Source organism: Neofelis nebulosa, chromosome 4 (assembly GCF_028018385.1).
Source record: "Neofelis nebulosa isolate mNeoNeb1 chromosome 4, mNeoNeb1.pri, whole genome shotgun sequence".
Classification (NCBI taxonomy): domain Eukaryota; kingdom Metazoa; phylum Chordata; class Mammalia; order Carnivora; family Felidae; genus Neofelis; species Neofelis nebulosa.
The window spans coordinates 54,305,177-54,321,568 of NC_080785.1; the positions used below are offsets into that span (position 1 = coordinate 54,305,177).

The 16,392-nt window shown below is 36.9% G+C and overlaps 1 protein-coding gene and 1 long non-coding RNA gene across 7 annotated transcripts in view; one reads left to right on the forward strand and one right to left on the reverse strand.

Moving 5' to 3' along the window:
* LOC131509283 (uncharacterized) overlaps positions 1 to 11,318 on the forward strand; it is a 49,115-nt gene extending 37,797 nt beyond the window's left edge. Inside the window, exons 2-4 of one of the 2 annotated variants that reach the window (XR_009260406.1) lie at positions 1,758 to 1,831; positions 2,434 to 2,511; positions 11,182 to 11,318. This is a non-coding gene — a long non-coding RNA (uncharacterized LOC131509283). Of the gene's footprint in view, positions 1 to 1,757; positions 1,832 to 2,433; positions 2,717 to 11,181 lie in introns of those variants that run through there. The other variant, XR_009260405.1, reaches the window with a different exon arrangement.
* KLHL7 (kelch like family member 7) overlaps positions 1 to 16,392 on the reverse strand; it is a 68,997-nt gene that overhangs the window by 31,038 nt on the left and 21,567 nt on the right. For all 5 annotated transcript variants that reach the window (XM_058724834.1, XM_058724832.1, XM_058724830.1 and 2 more), the window contains 4 exons: positions 15,640 to 15,733; positions 15,240 to 15,364; positions 7,596 to 7,771; positions 4,981 to 5,155 (listed from right to left, as the gene is read on the reverse strand). In XM_058724834.1, coding sequence (XP_058580817.1) covers positions 4,981 to 5,155; positions 7,596 to 7,771; positions 15,240 to 15,364; positions 15,640 to 15,733 — 570 coding nt within the window. The remainder of the gene's footprint in view (positions 1 to 4,980; positions 5,156 to 7,595; positions 7,772 to 15,239; positions 15,365 to 15,639; positions 15,734 to 16,392) is intronic.

Consider the following 16,392-nt stretch of genomic DNA (forward strand, 5'->3'; position numbering starts at 1 on the left):
CCCAGGTGCCCATGGAAGCAGGTAGAAATATTAATGTTTAAGGTACACATATTAAAATATAAAGGATAACTATTAAAAAGATTGATACAAAATATAAAACTTCTCTAACAGTAGAAGGAAAAAATGAAGGGAATAAACCTCAACCCAAAAGGAGATTAAAAAAGTATAGAAAAATTGGGATGAACAAAAAGTGCAAAATAAGGTATTAGAAATAATTAAAAATATAATAGTATTTACAATAAATTAAATGGAATATAATTTACCTGTTAAAAGATAGTAAGAAAGGGTTTAAAAAAGAAAATAGGGGCGCCTGGGTGGCTCAGTCGGTTGAGCGTCCGACTTCGGCCCAGGTCATGATCTCACGTCCGTGAGTTCGAGCCCCGCGTCGGGCTCTGTGCTGACAGCTCAGAGCCTGGAGCCCGTTTCAGATTCTGTGTCTCCCTCTCTCTCTGACCCTCCCACATTCATGCTCTGTCTCTCTCTGTGTCAAAAATAAATAAACATTAAAAAAAAAAAAAATTTAAAAAAAAAAAAAAAGAAAAGAAAGCTATATGCTGTTTTTAAGAGATCTAACTAAAATATAAGGACACAAAATGTTTGAAAAGAATGAATGCATAAATATAAGCTTAGAAAATAGTAACCAGATAAAAAGTGGTTTAGTTATATAAATATCTGATAAAATAGAGAAAGGCAATAATCTGTATTAGGGAAAAAGAAGATCATTACATAATGATAAAAGGTTGCATTCACCAGGAAGATAACATTTCTAAACTCATATTTAGAACCCTCAAAATATAGAATAGAAAAATTAACAGAATTACAGGAGAAATGGAGAAATCCACTATAGTGGGTGAATATAATACAACTTTGTCAGTAACTGATAAATTAACTAGACCAAAAAATTAGTCATAAAAGATACAAAACAACTTTACAAATATTGACAACTTTCAATAAATATTAAAAAACTGGTATCTGATCATAACATTCTTAGACCACAATGCAATTAAGTTAAAAATCCATGACCAAAGGCATTTAAAAGCATACTTCTACTAAACTTATTGGTCACAAGAGAAAACATAACGGAAATTAGAAAGTATTTTTAAAAGCAAGTTGTAGGGGCGCCTGGGTGGCTCAGTCGGTTAAGCGCCCGACTTCGGCTCAGGTCATGATCTCGCGGTTCGTGAGTTCAAGCCCCGCGTCAGGCTCTGTGCTGACAGCTCAGAGCCTGGAGCCTGTTTCAGATTCTGTGTCTCCCTCTCTGTCTCTGACCCTCCCCCATTCATGCTCTGTCTCTCTCTGTCTCAAAAATAAATAAACGTTAAAAAAAAAAAAAATTAAAAAAAAAAAAAAAGCAAGTTGCAGGGGGCGCCTGGGTGACTCAGTCAGTTAAGCGTCTGACTTCAGCTCAGGTCATTATCTCATGGCTCATGAGTTTGAGCCCCGCATCAGGCTCTGTGCTGACAGCTCAGAGCCTGGAGCCTGTTTCAGATTCTGTATCTCCCTGGCTCTCTGCCCCTCCCCCACTCTCACTGTCTCTCTCTCCCTCAAGAATAAACATTAAAAAAATATATTAAAAGCAAGTTGCAGAAGAATACATACAGTATACCATTCATGTAGCATTTAGGAACAGGCAAAACAATACTAAATGTTGCTTATATATATGGAATAGGCAAAACAATACTAAATGTTGCTTATATATATGGTAAAGAACTGCATGCTGATCAAACACCATATTCAGGGCTATTGTTTCCTCCTAGGTAGAAGAATGTGAGCTGTCACTGGGGAGGAACACATTGGATGCTTCATCTGTACTGACTTCTCAGGGTGCTAGGTAAGTTCATGAATATTTTCATTATTAGTTTTTATACCTTTCTGTACAGCTTAAATATGCATACTAAATTTTAAAACAACACTTATAGCAACATTTGCCAAAATCCTCAAACTCTCAGAAAAAAAAAAAAAAACTGATGGGTGCTTATTAAAGTTTAGAGTTTAGGAAAACGAAAGTACTGTCTTAATTATAGACACCCACTCTATTCATATCCATCTAGTACCACACACACACAGCCAACCAGTCAGAACCCAGATCCACACCACTAGGACTAAAGGTATTTCCAGAAAGGAAAATACAAGGCTGCCATTTGTCACGAGATCGTGACCTGGCTGAAGTCGGACGCTTAACCGACTGCGCCACCCAGGCGCCCCGGTTTCAACTTTTTTAAAAAGGAGAAAATAAGAAATCCGTTAAGTGCACAAGACAAGAATTTATGAAATTAAAAAATTACCTTGGAATAAGGAAGACATTTCCAACTACATCCCTAAAATTAGATTCAGAATTAATAATACAAAAACACTGATTCAGATTTAACGATAAAAAGAACTTGAGACTGAATGTGCCAGTTTTAAGACCTTTTTCTCTTCTTCTCTTGAAAGCCATCCCAAACAACAATGAAGCAAGAAACAAACTCTACCTTTGATAATACTAGAAGATCTATATAACCTTGAAACTCAGTAAGTGAAGACATATAGCAGATAGAATGTTAACCTGAAATGGTTGTGGGGGCACCTGGGTGGCTCAGTTGGTTGAGTGTCTGACTTCAGCTCAGGTCATGATCTCACAGCTTATGAGTTCAAGCCCCCATCGGGCTCTGTACTGACAGCTCAGAGCCTGGAGCCTGCTTTAGATTCTGTGTCTCCCTCTCTGCCCCTCCCCCGCTCGTGCTCTGTCTTTCTCAAAAATAAAACATTAAAAAAAAAAGAAAAAGAAAAAGAAAAAGAAAAAGAGATGGTTGTGGAAGGAGACACCAATGAGAAGCAAGCCAAATTATCTTGCAGAAGCCTGGAAAGATTCATAATGGGAGATAGGAAGTACCCCCAGAAAGTGGGGTGGGGATGAAAACAAGAGAGCTTTAAAATTGTGAGTAAACAACACTTTAATTGTCAGGTTTCCTTTCCCTACTGCACAGTCCAGTAACCTGCCATGCCTTCTCCAAGTAGGATATATGATGACTGGTCTTTGGAGAATCACACAGAGAAGGGTATGAGCCTGATAACAAGGGTTAAGTGAAAGTCTACATATCAAAATATTCCCCACCCAGCTCCCAAATGCCTGTATCCAACTATCTGAGAAAATATTTATAGATACTAACATTGGAGGGGTCCTCAATTAAAAACAAAATGTGTGTTGGGGCACCTGGGTGGCTCAGTCGGTTAAGCACCTGACTCTTGATTTCGGCTCAGGTCACGATCTCAGTTTGTGAATTCAAGCCCCACATCGGGCACTGTGCTGATGGTGTGGAGCCTGCTTGGGATTCTGTCTCCCTCTCTCTCTGTCCCTCCCCTGCTTGCTATCTCTCTCAAAAATAAACAAAAAAACGTGTGTTTACACTGATTACCCTACAGTTCAGGCCAAGAACCAAGAGCCCACTCACATATACAGTGCTATTGGCTTTATTAATAACTTAGTCTTATAAATATGACTCACAGATAACACATTAAGAAAAGCTTCCAACAACAAAAACAGAAAAACAAAATTCAAAGGTAATACAGAAAATGCAGACAAGATAAACATGAAAGGCACTATAATGCTACTTCAGAATAAGGTGTTACAACCATGAAATAAGGAATTAGAGAATAAGTAAAAACTCACAGAAATTACAAATAATAGCTGAAATAAAAGTGATGATAGAAAAATTAAGGCTGTCTCCTGGAAGACAGATCAGAGAAGCAGAGACAAGAGTTGTATTGAAGAATCACAATACCAGTAACAGAGAAATGAGAAATTTGTGATTGAAAAGACAATGTCCAACATGATTACTAAAAAAACAAAAAACAAAAACACAAAGTTACATTATTGTGAACCTCCAAAACATCAGGGATATTACAAAAAAATTACAAAGAGGAATAAAAAATAAAAGAATCAGACTGGCATCAGATTTCTGAAAAACACTGGCAGCTAGTTAATGGAGCAATGCCTTCAAAATTCTAACTTGAATTTTCTAAAATGATTTTCAACATAATTCTATATGCCCAGTTTAACTATCCTTCAACATTTTATGGTAAAATAAATACAGGAGATTCATCAAGTCTCGTAATATTTACTGATGACATACTCTTTCTCAGGAACCTGTTATGGGATACATTCCATTCAACAGGGAGAATTAAAAAAGGGGAAGACCTGAGGTCCGGGAAGGCAGTGGATCTAACAAAGGAGAGGAGTGAAAGGACATCCCAGGATGGCAGAGAAGGGAAGTTCCAGGACAAGAAGAGTGTCTCAGGGTTAGAGTGCAAATAGTCCACACTGGAATACGTAGAAGGCTCTATGAAGGATGTTTACAAGAAATAAAAGCAACAGATTGTTTAATTGTACAATTTTATTAAGTAGCATTTTACAGAGGGGTTGGGACTTAGCCTGCAAGCCAAGAAAAACTAAGTAAATGACAAAATATGGCAGTTGTTGGCTGGTCAAAAAGGAAAAAAAAAAGTGATCACAGTATATTATTTGGCTGAGTAAAATAAAAAGGAAACACTAGGCACAAAGTACATGAAAGCTATTATACACAAAAGGAGACAAGGCGTAAGTAATTTTTACCTTCTATCATACACATTCCTATAAAATGAGGGCTGGGGCTAAGTCTCCTCCAGGTAGACAGCTAAGAACCCCAGTGGATTATTAATCTAAAACAGGTAAGTGTTGGGGCACCTGGGTGGCTAGGTCAGTTAAGTGTCTGACTCTTGGTTTCAGCACAGTGTGTGGGTTCGAGCTCCGCATTGGACTCTGTGCTCTCAGCTCAGAGCCTGCTTGGACATTCTCAATCCCTCCCTCTCTCTCTCAATAAACAAACAAACAAACTTGAAAAAAAAAAAAAAAAGAATTAAAGAGCTAAGTCTTGAATGGAGTCTGATCCATTCTAAAGGGTTTTAAGCCCATGAGAAACTGCCTACAGGATCAGGTTATAAATGGGTATTAAGGCAACTTACTTATCACCATCTTAAGGCATTCAGGATTGTCTTGAATAAGTGGTTCAGCTTGTACTGTTTTACTTAAGAAATTCTTTGATATAAGAGGAAACCTGACTTTAGCAAGGATATCGACCATAAATGGCTGGCGATTAGGTTCATCATATTTCAACCATCTGACAGCAGCATCATAAACCTAAGGGGGGAAAAACAGCACAGTAAAGTTCTTACAAGGCAGCAACATTTCCAATTACCTATGTTTACTCTCACGCTGAAGGTCAGGGGAGGATCTCATAAAGACGCAACCACTTATTCCCAATATTTTATCAGACATTTTCTTTCATTCCCCAACACTTGCCTGTGCTTCAGAACAGCTTACACACTGCTCTAATGAATCTTGTCGGTAATATATTTTTTAGAATTACTACTATATAATGTAATGACAGGGAGGATATTGAACTTATTTTTTGAAACAAAATATAACCTTTTTTCAGAAGGAGCTGTGTTGTACATTTCTACTGAAATAAATCTACTGGTCAATGATAGTGTCAATATATGTTTACTTGGTATCACGGAAATACTTTAATTTCCTAAGAGGATGTCCATCCCGAGAGAAATGAAGTTCATCTATGATTTTATTTCAATATGATATTCCTGAATTGTGAACTGATAGACTTATCTACATTCCAGAAACTTTATAAGAATTCTATGTTTAAAAAATACATTACAGATTATATAAGAATTTTTTTCAAAATACTGTATTTACCTGTCCAAGTTCATCAACACAACCTGATTTATGAATCACTAGTTTTTTATTGTTATTGTTAGTTTTATACTGTTTCCATGCCCACCATGCAGCTTGAGCTCATAGCCATGAGATCAAGAGTCACATGTTCTAATGACTGAGCCAGTCAGGTGTCCCCACAAATCACTAGTTCAGACACACTGAAAACACACCTGCCACATTTGAGTTACTTAAATTAGTTAATTTGGGATTGGTGTTAATATGGCCTAAGTTCTGACCTCCATATGAATTAATTTTTAATGGGACTTGGTCTATTTAAAAAAAAAAAAAAAAACTCTTAATTTTGGAGAAGTTTTAGATTTACAGAAAAACTACAAAGATAGCACACAAAGTTCCGATATACCCTGCACCCAGCTGTTAAAATGTTACATTAGTATGATACTCTTATCACAGCTAATGATCCATTATTAACTAAAGTCCGTATTTCCAAAAAAACTTTAGTTTTTTATCTAATTTTTTTCTCTGTCCCATAATCCCATAAAGGAGAGCACATCACATTTACTCATTATGTCACCTAGGGTCTTATGGACTATACCAGTTTTGCTGACTTTCCTTGTTTCTGATGACTGACAGTTTTGAGTTCTGGTAAGGTATTTTGTAAAATGTCTCTCAATTTGGGTTTGTCTGAGGTTTTTCTCATGATTAGACTAGGAGCACTGTGTTTTGGGAGGAAGACTACGGAGGTGCCATGCATATCAACGTGTCTTATCACTGACGGCATTATCCTATAAATAGTGCTCATTAGGCTTGATATAATAATGATCTATAGATAATGTTTGCCAGGTTTCTTCAGACTAGTTACATTTTTAATTCTCTTTCCATAATGCATATAAGTCAGTTAATTTTAGTCATGGGTCACAGAACTAAGATTTTTGTTTGTTTGTTTTTCCCTAGTCAGGTCTTCCAGGTCCAGCCTGTCAACTTGTAGACTAATATAATACACTGGGCCATGAAGAAGACTGGACAAAAATGGCCCAGTGCTAATCTTTTATCTCGAGAACAAAAGTAACTCAAAGCATATGATCCTACAGTACCTCTATTAGTTTGCTACTGCTGATTTAACAAATTAAATAAAATACAGAGAAGGATGTGGGACTGAAAACAGGGAATAATTGAATGACTGCATTTCTAAGTGTTAGTCCACCCAGCTCCCAAATGCCTGCACCCAGCTTACACCTCCGGCAGTTTAATCTGACAGTTATGGAGGTTGAATCCAAAATAGGTCACAATGGGTCAAAATCCATGTGTCAGCGGGGATGCCTGAAGGCTCTAGAGGAGAAAGCATCTCCTTGCCTTTTTCAGAATCCAGCAGCCTCCTCCTGCATTCGTTGGCTTGCAGCCTCTTCTTCCATCTTCAAAGCCAGCAATATCCAGCCAAGTCTTTCTCACACTGCATCACACTGACACTGACTCTTCTGCCTCCCTCTTCCACATTTAAGGACGCTTGAGATTACACTGGGCCCACCTGGATAATCTCTCCATCTCAAAGTCTTTAACCACATCTGCAAAGTCCTACCGCCATGTAAGGTAACATATTCACAACAGGTTCTGACAATTAGGATGTGGATACCCTTGGGGGGAAGCACTGTTCTTCCTACCATGGTACCCAATAGCTTTATTTCTACCAAATGGTCTCTCTCTCAAAGAGCAAGCCTTACAAGCACGCAAGACTTACTTTTCCTATGAAAAAGACTTTGGAATACTCTGTTTAATGTAAAGAACACATTCTCTCCTACTATGATTCTTTTCCTTGTCATGTATCCAAACGTGAAACATAAGAAATCAGAAAAGATATTTTACTAAGAAAAAAGTGAGAAGACAATTTAGTCACCTGGTCCTCTGCTCTCACAGTCAGTGTGTCCTGGTTGAGGAGATGTGTAACTCGCTTCACATCAAGTTGCAGAAATTCATCAGTTTTATAAACTTCAGTAAAATGCTGATGAATAAAGTCATCTGCAGTTGCTTTCAATTCAGGACAGTCCAGACACTCTGCTAGCACACTTATACCTAAACACAAAAGAAAATAAATGAATAGAAAATCACTTTAAAAATCCCCAAACATACATTGAAAACAAAAAAATGAGGCTGAGTGAATTTAACAAATCTGAATCCTTCTCTGTTCTACTGGTTTATTCCTATGCCTATGCTATGCTGAATTAAGTATGGCCAATATTGATACTTTGTAGGAGAAGCCCCTTCAATGTTTTCTCAAATTTTTGTTGGCTGTTAAACATTTTTCTCTTGTAAATAAATATAAAAATAAGCTTATAACATTCTACTGTAAAAATCCTGGTATAATTTTACTTAGGACTGCAGTGCATTTCTGGATTACTGTGGAGACTGTTCCGCAACACAAGAGGAGCTCCTCTTAGGAACATGACATGTATCTCCATTTACTCAGATTTTTTTATGATTTTCAATATAATTAACACAGATTTCTTTATATAAACCTCATACATTTCCCATTCAGCCTTTTCCTAGCTATTCTATATTTTTGTTTGAGAGGGAATGTCTCCCCAATTGGCTATTAATGTTCTGTTTCAGGAATCTGTAAAGTACTGTCCATGAGCTAAATCCAGCCCACAACCAGCTGGTCAGCAGCTAAAAATATTTTTCATGGTTTTAAAGGGTCATAAAAAAAAAAAAAAAAAAGTGGGGCAGAGGGAGAGGGAAAAGAAGTGACAAGGACCACGTGTGACATGTGCATGGCATACAAAGTCTAAAATATTTAACTATCTGGCCCTTTACAGAAAAAGTTGGCCAATCCCCCTTCTAAATAAATCCACTGATTATTGTGTGTGATTTTGTTGCAGGCCCCCCTTCAAAGTCAGAGGTTGAATATTTTTCAGTTCATTATTTTTGATTTTCTGTTTAAACTCATGTTGCCTTAAGATAATGAGTTTTGATACTTTCGCATTTATATCACAGAGGTTCTCATAACTGATGCCTGGTAATGAACTTGTCAGATTAACTGCTATTATCTAATACCAACCAATGCCATGGCATACTAGATGCTCATGGTGAGCAGTCTGCTATAGCTTGTATCTATGCTCCCAACAGAGAGAGGGTATCTTCACCAAGAACCAATATTTATTAACTAATTTCTGGCAGTTGAATTTTCTGTATTTATGCAACCCAATTAAATATCATGCTTTTCAATAAAATATGAATGTGAAAAGAAAGTTGTTTCTATGAAAACTAATCTTCAGATTTCAGACAAACTTGAGAAAAGCTCAGATTAGGCATATGACCAAGACAACTGGTGAGATATGAAAAAATACTGCAAAATTCTAAGGGGATTCTATACTCAGACTAAGTTCTCAATTCATTTCAAGGAACCAAAAAAAAAAAATTATATATATTATTGGTGTGATTTATTTAAGACATGACATGGATCAATACTGACAGACTAGGTTTGGGCCTCACAGTCAAAGACTGGAAGATTGGTATACTTACATACTACATTAAACACCTTTACAGCAGAACCTCTCTTATTTAACCACTCATTGTTTTAATGACATTTTAAATTAGACAACCAACTAATGTTCTGATTATGCCTGATAAGGAAGCTTTTACTGTTACCTTATTTTGTCTTCACTGATTGCATTAATGGACACCTCCAGCAAAAGTTGAATAGTAGCATCTTTCCATGTAAAGAATATTTGCTATTGGCTTCAGACACAGGTTAATTAGATATTCTATTTCTAGTGGAAGAGTTTTTTTTTTTTTTTTTAAATCAGGAATGGGTAATGGAAATATAAAAGTGCCTTCAGTATCTGCTGCTATGATTATGTTTTTTTCCTATAGCTTGGTAGTATATTAAATTATGTTAGATTCTTAAGCATTCAATCATTCTGACATTTCTGAAGTCAATCCTACTGGGTCACAAAGTATTATTGTTTTAATTAACAAACTTTAATTTCCACAGCAGTTGTAGGTTCACAACAAAATTTAGTAGAAACCAGAGTTCCCATATACTTCTGTTTTATACATAAATAATCTCTTCCATTGTCAACATCTCACACCAGGGTGGTAAAGTATTACAAACAATATATTTTTTTTTTGGTAAAGTATTATTTTTAAAAATATATTCATTGGATTCAATTTGCTATTTTTAAGGAATTTATATTATTAAAATTTTTTTTTAAATGTTTATTTTGGAGAGAGAGAGACAGAGTGCGAGTGGGGGAAGGGCAAAGAGAAAGGGAGACAGAATCCGAAGCAGGCTCCGTCCGCAAGCTGTCAGCACAGAGCCCGATGCAGGGCTTGAACTCATGAATCGTGAGATCATTACCTGGGCCTAAATCAGATGCTTACCCGACTGAGCCACCCACAGGCCCCATAAATCATTGTTCCTAATTGAAACTAAAATCACATCTGTGCGTGTGTGTTATCTGTCCAATCCTGGCATCTCAATAATCCTACCCTTGTAGAATGAGCTGTAAAGTTTTCTATCCATGTCCACTGGATTTAAGTAATACAGAATTAATCTATTGCTTGAAAGCTTGGTAGAATTAACACATAAAACCATCAAACCTGGAGCATTCGTTGGGAACAAATCTTTACCTTTTCAACATTTCTATTTCTGGGTTTTCAACTTTTAAAGACAATTTTGACTATTTCTCTTTTGTGTTCATATCTTGTTGTTTCTTTGACCTTTTCTAATTCTTGTTGTTTGTTCTATGATCTTTCCTTCTTGATTAGACTTGTTTACTATTTTATACCATTTTTTGAAATAATTAGCTTTTGTTTCTCTGGCCAAGTCTACAGTCTATTAGTGTTCTTTTTCCATTTTATTAATTTTGCTTTGAAAGAGATTTTCTTCTACTTTCATTAGGTGTTTAAAGTTTTTTTCCTATCTCTTTGAGTAGAATACTCAGTCAAGGAAAGATAAAAATAAATGCATTTATTTGGAAAATATTTTAAGACTACAAATTCTCTTCTAAGAAATACTTTGATCACTGGGGTGTCTGGGTGGCTCAGTCGGTTAAGCATCTGACTTCACCTCAGGTCACGATCTCATGGTTTGTGGGTTTGAGCCCCTCATCGGGCTCTCTGCTGTCAGTGCAGAGCCTCCTTTGGATCCTCAGTATCCCTCTCCCTTTCTGCCCCTCCTGCATATTCACTCTCTCTCAAAAATAAACATTAAAAAAAATTTTTTTTTTTTTTTTTTTTAAAAAGGAATACTTTGGTCACATTCTAAAGGTTTGGGTTGTTTTTTTTCTGTACATATTGTCATATATTTCTATTTGGCCTGTAAGTTCATTAACACCTCTTTAAAAATATTTTTCTAAATTTCTCAATTAAATATCTAGTGTTCAGAATGGAGTGGGAGGAAACAGCTTTCCTTTTGAGGTTAGTTCACAGCTTTATTGCACTGTAATCAGTGGATGTAGACTGTGTCTCTTCTCTTTTAGGTGCTCCAGATTTTCTGTGGTTGCTGATCAGTATTTGTAAACACTCCAGGGGTGTCTGAAAACTGTATGTGTTCTCTGATTACTGAGTAAAACACTCTGTGATATCTACCTAAACAAGTTTGTGTTGTTCAAATTCAGACTTTTACTAAGCTTGATTTGAGATTTCTATGCAATTTTGTGTATTTAATTTTGTGTATTTAATTTTGTATTTTAAGTAAACTTCACGCCACACTTGGGGCTTGAACTCACAGCCCCAAGATCAAGAGTTGCATGCTTCACCAACTGAGCTGAGCCAGCCAATTCTGAGTTACTCAAAAGCTTTCAACAAATTCCTTTTCTGTTTAAACTAGCAAAGTCAGTTTATTTCGCTTGCAATTAAGGAAGCTGATGCAGCATATCCCTATCTTGAGATCTTTACCATACTTTGCTGTAGTAGTTCCCCCAATACTTTTCTCAGAAGGCTCCAGGTGGATTATACATTGTGTCTTTGCAATATCTCAAATGAACAATGTTTTTAAATGTAATTCTTTTTTTCTCTATGATTTGCATATCTAATGCTGTGGTCTTCTAACTTCCTGTTGCAGATAAAAAATTAATGTCATTCAGATTCTCCTTTTCTAAGTAAACTTTTATGTTAATTACCTGTTGATGCAGGAAAAACAACACCAAAACTTAGTGGCTCAAGATAACAATGCACTTCTATGGGTCAAGTGGGTGGTTCTTTTGACCCGGGCTGGTTTAATCTCTGCAGCCAGCTGGTTGCTTAGTGGGGACTGTATAGTCTAGATTGGCCTCATTCACATACTTGGTAATAGGCAAGCTGGTTGGTGAAGGGAACATCAGCTAGTATAACTCATCTGTGTCCCAAATGGTCTCTAATTTTCTTTTCATGATGGCAGAAGAGTCCCCAGCAGCAAAGCAGGGCAAGCCCCAAAGCACATTTAAGCTTTTGCTCATGTCACATTTGCAAATGTCCCATGGGCTAAAGCAAGCCACATGGCCAAGCTTAGATTACAAGGGTTTCGAAAAAGACTCCACTTCTTGATGGAAGAGCTACAGTCACATATATAAGGGGTATACATACAAGGATGAAAAGAATTTGTGACCAATTTCTGGTAACCTATCATACATACCCTTTCTAAAAACTTATAAATTCTTTTTATTATACTTTAAAAAATTAAGATACAATACATGCAACATAAAACTTACCATTAGTGATTTAGTGCATTCACCATGTTGTGTCACCATCACCACTATCTAGTGCCAGAACATTTTTATCACGTCAAATGGTTTTCTTGGGGCACCCGGGGCGCTCAGTTGGTTAAGCGTCCAACTTTTGGCTCAGGTCATGATCTCTTGGTTGGTGAGACTGAGCCCCAATCAGGCTCTGCACTGACAGCACGGAGCCTGCTTGGGTTCTCTCTCTGCTCCTCCCCCACTCATGCTCACTCTCTTTCTCAAAATAAACATACATTAAAAAAAATAAAAAGTTCTCTCTTGATTTTGGAGGTGAAAAAATATCACTAGGATATGTTTAGGAGAGGAAAATCTCACTCCATCAGGTCTGGTACTTGGTATAAGTGTGAAAGTTCAAGTTTTTTAAGTCTCAAATAAGTTTTCTTTTACGATTTCTTTGATATCACTTTTCCTCCACTTGTTCCTTGTGGAATCCCTACTTCACATCAGTGTCCCATATCTTCCTTTCAGGTCTTTTATGTTTTTCACTAATGATTTCCATTTCTTTGCATTTTTGTGTTGTTATCATAAGGCAGTTTTCTCTGTTTTATTTTCTTTAGGTTGATTTTTAGGAATATCCATTCTGTTTTTCAATTCAATTGAATTTTATGGAAAATCATGGCTTTCCTTTCTATTTAAGGTCTCCTCCATTTCTTAAATGAAAATTTCTACAGGAGCCATTCATTTTGGCTGTTTAACTTGATTTCTGTCCTCGAACTAGCAGGTTTCCTTTAACCTGGTATGATATCTTTGCCCACTTCCATCAGATACTATGGGTGCCTTTAGAATTCATGGAAATAAGCTTGTTGGGATCTCTGGGGCAGCAGAGAACAAAGGAGTTCTCTAATCAGTTCACAGGGAGAGCCACCCCAGGGCTAAAAAGAATGCAGGCTGCAGCAGTTCCCTTGGGTACTGAGAGTAGCTGCACTTGGCTCAACTGATGGGCCACTATCTTTACCCCGGCTTAGAGAATCAGGCTCCCTTCTAGGCTGCTACACCATCCTTCCTCTCTTGAAAACAATGATCCAGAAGGCATCCAGAAGTAACACTCCCAAGTGGTCTCCTCAGAAGCCCAAAACCTAAAATGAGATTAGCACAAACTTGCTCCAGGTTCCACCATATCCACTCCCTACTCTGGCTGTTTTTCTTTCTAGTTGAATCTGCTGGTTGGAAGTTTAGAGTGCTAGGGAGTTAAGGAGAAGTACTTAAGCCATCATCTTCCAAAAACTCCTTTGAATTCTTTTTATAATAAATTTTGTGAGACTACATATTTATATAAGGGGAAATAAGTAAAATCTCAGAATATAAATTTTATTGATGAATGGAGCCCCAAACTATGCCCCAGAGAAATAGAGGGACTCATTCCAGAGTGTCTCTGCTGCACAGATGAGATTAGAGACTGGCCTTTTATTTCCTAATATATGGGTCTTTTCGTTTGTGACCTACAACCACCTTTAAAATAAATTCCACCAGTGTATTCACCTGCATAGCTATTACCTGTCCTGTTCCATTTGGTCCATTTCCTTTTTTGGATACCAGCCACAAACTCATTCCCATCCCCTTTGCCTGCCTTTTATCCCTCCCTAAAATTTATTCTGCTTCCTATTTACCTGCCTACAAAGATCTTTTGCTCTGCATTCACAGTAGGGGTGTGTGACAGATGGGAGTAATGAACTGTCTAGTTCATTACTAGAGGGGAGCCTAGAAAAACGGGGGAAAGAGAAGGCTTGCAAACTTCTCATGTATCTCCAGGAGCCCTTTGCCCAGCTGTTGGCTTGTCAGCACCCCTCATCTTCTCTCATATGTCAAAAATCTTTGCATTGGTTGTCCTTGATTCAGCTTTCCTCTCCTCCCTGCCTTCCTAGGACTCCTACCCTGATTCTTTTCTCCTCTGAATCACAGCAAGGGTAAGAAAATATCACTACAAAGACCTGGATGTTCATTTATGTGCCACTAAAGATTATTTCACAGTGGAAAGCATACCATATCACACCTTGGAAAACTCTGATCAACTATTTCTGCTTTTCCTGACATGAAATATAAAATACTTTATTAATGGCTTTAAAATAGAGTGCTGGAGCACCTGGATGGCTCAGTCGGTTAAGCGTCTGTCTGGCTCTTGGTTTCAGTGCAGGTCATGATCTCATGGTTCGTGAGTTTGAGCCCGCATCAGGCTCTGCGCTGACAGCATGGAGACTGCTTGGGATTTCGCTCTGCCCCTCTCCTGCTTGCAACTGACCTCTCTCTCAAAAATAAATAAAGACTTAAAAAAATAAAATAGAGTGCTATAGCAGTCTCTTATTCAGTATCTTAATTTATAGTCTAGGATTTTTAAGTGTTCTAGTATACAATAACATATTTAATAACGTGGAGAGGCAACATGGGACAGTAGTTAAGAACAAGAGGACTTGAATTCCAACTCCAGCTCCTCCACATACTAGCTTTAAGACCTCAGGTAGTATACACAACCTGTTTTCTCGTCTATGACAGACCAATCTAAGTACTGCAACAAAGGTAAATATTCATGTTTATGACATTACCACACCACCACCAGACGCAATCCTTACTTTTTGTTCTAGATACAAAAAAACTCATTATTAAAGCTATTTTATATTTTGGAAATTTTAATGGGCTCGTTCCTGCCCGGGTTAATAGGCATCTCCCTAAATGTCTCTTAAAATGTATTTTAAGTGTATTTTCTAGTGGACAATGTCTTTAAAATTAAATGAGGACACTTAGAATGACACTTTTTTTTTCCTTTATTAAAATGCACATTAAAGTTTGTTTTGGTTTTTATTTTAAATAGGAATATGACTTCTTACCAAGACAATTTGAAGCATCAACTTGTTCTTTCAAAAAATCAACACACATTTTCTTCACAGGTTCAATCTGGTACTGGTTTGCTGCATCTAACAAAGACTGAACGTTGTTGCTATTCACAGAAATTCTGCAAAGAAGTTAAAGTGAATTTAATTTCCTATAATTTTTTATTACTTAAATAATGCTTTGTAAAATGTATCCTACTAGCTCCTGAAATTAAACAAAAAATTAAACTTTTTGGTCCTTGCTTGCATGAGTATGGCATAAGCTCCTCAAACTTCCCCATCCTTATGGTTTTTCCTGTCGAAGAATTTGGAGCACATCAATTTGTCAAGATAATGCTCTGCCCTAGTAGATCCCAACCTTACTCCTCCACAACAGAAATGATCCTTCTTAACTTACCTAGCAGTATAAGCAAATTCCACAAGTTGTTCAATAATGTCAGGTTCAGCATCTTTGAGTTCAACTTCAAAGGACTTTGATTCAAGCATGTTAGCTAAAATGAAAAGAAGAAATATAAATGACATGACTACTATCACCAGGTTAACTGAGGACCAGATCATTCCAGGCCATGTTAAATGTGGAGAAGAATAACAGGACAGAGAGCTCTCTGTTAATAAAGATCCCAGGAGGCCCAACATTCCTATAACAAATGCAAATTAATTCTCCACACTTAATGTGTCTTAAAATAAGGTAAGAAATTAGTGGATTAGTGTACTTCTTTAAAAAAACAAAAAGGGCCAAGTAAACAGAGATACATAAACCTAGATTTAGTATTTCCCCAACTTCTAAAATGACTTAGTGGCACTCTTCTAAATTGCTGTGAGCAAAACTACATCTGATATAACTGGAGCCAATCTATGAGAACAATGACAATTGTTCAACTAGAAACTGCATCTCCATCAATAAAGCCCTTGGGCCTCTAGTGCTAGTGAAAGGACATTTTTGTTTTGATCAAACATCATCATAACCCCTTTCCAATCTCTTCAATGTTTTATGGCCTTAATATCTTAAGGGCTTTAGAAAGATATTTTCTTCTTTTAAAAAAAATTTTAAGTTTATTTTGAGACAGAGAGATAGACAGAGAGAATATCCCAAGCAGACTTTGCACCATCAGTACAGAGCCCCAAGTGGGGCTTGAACTCATGAAACCTA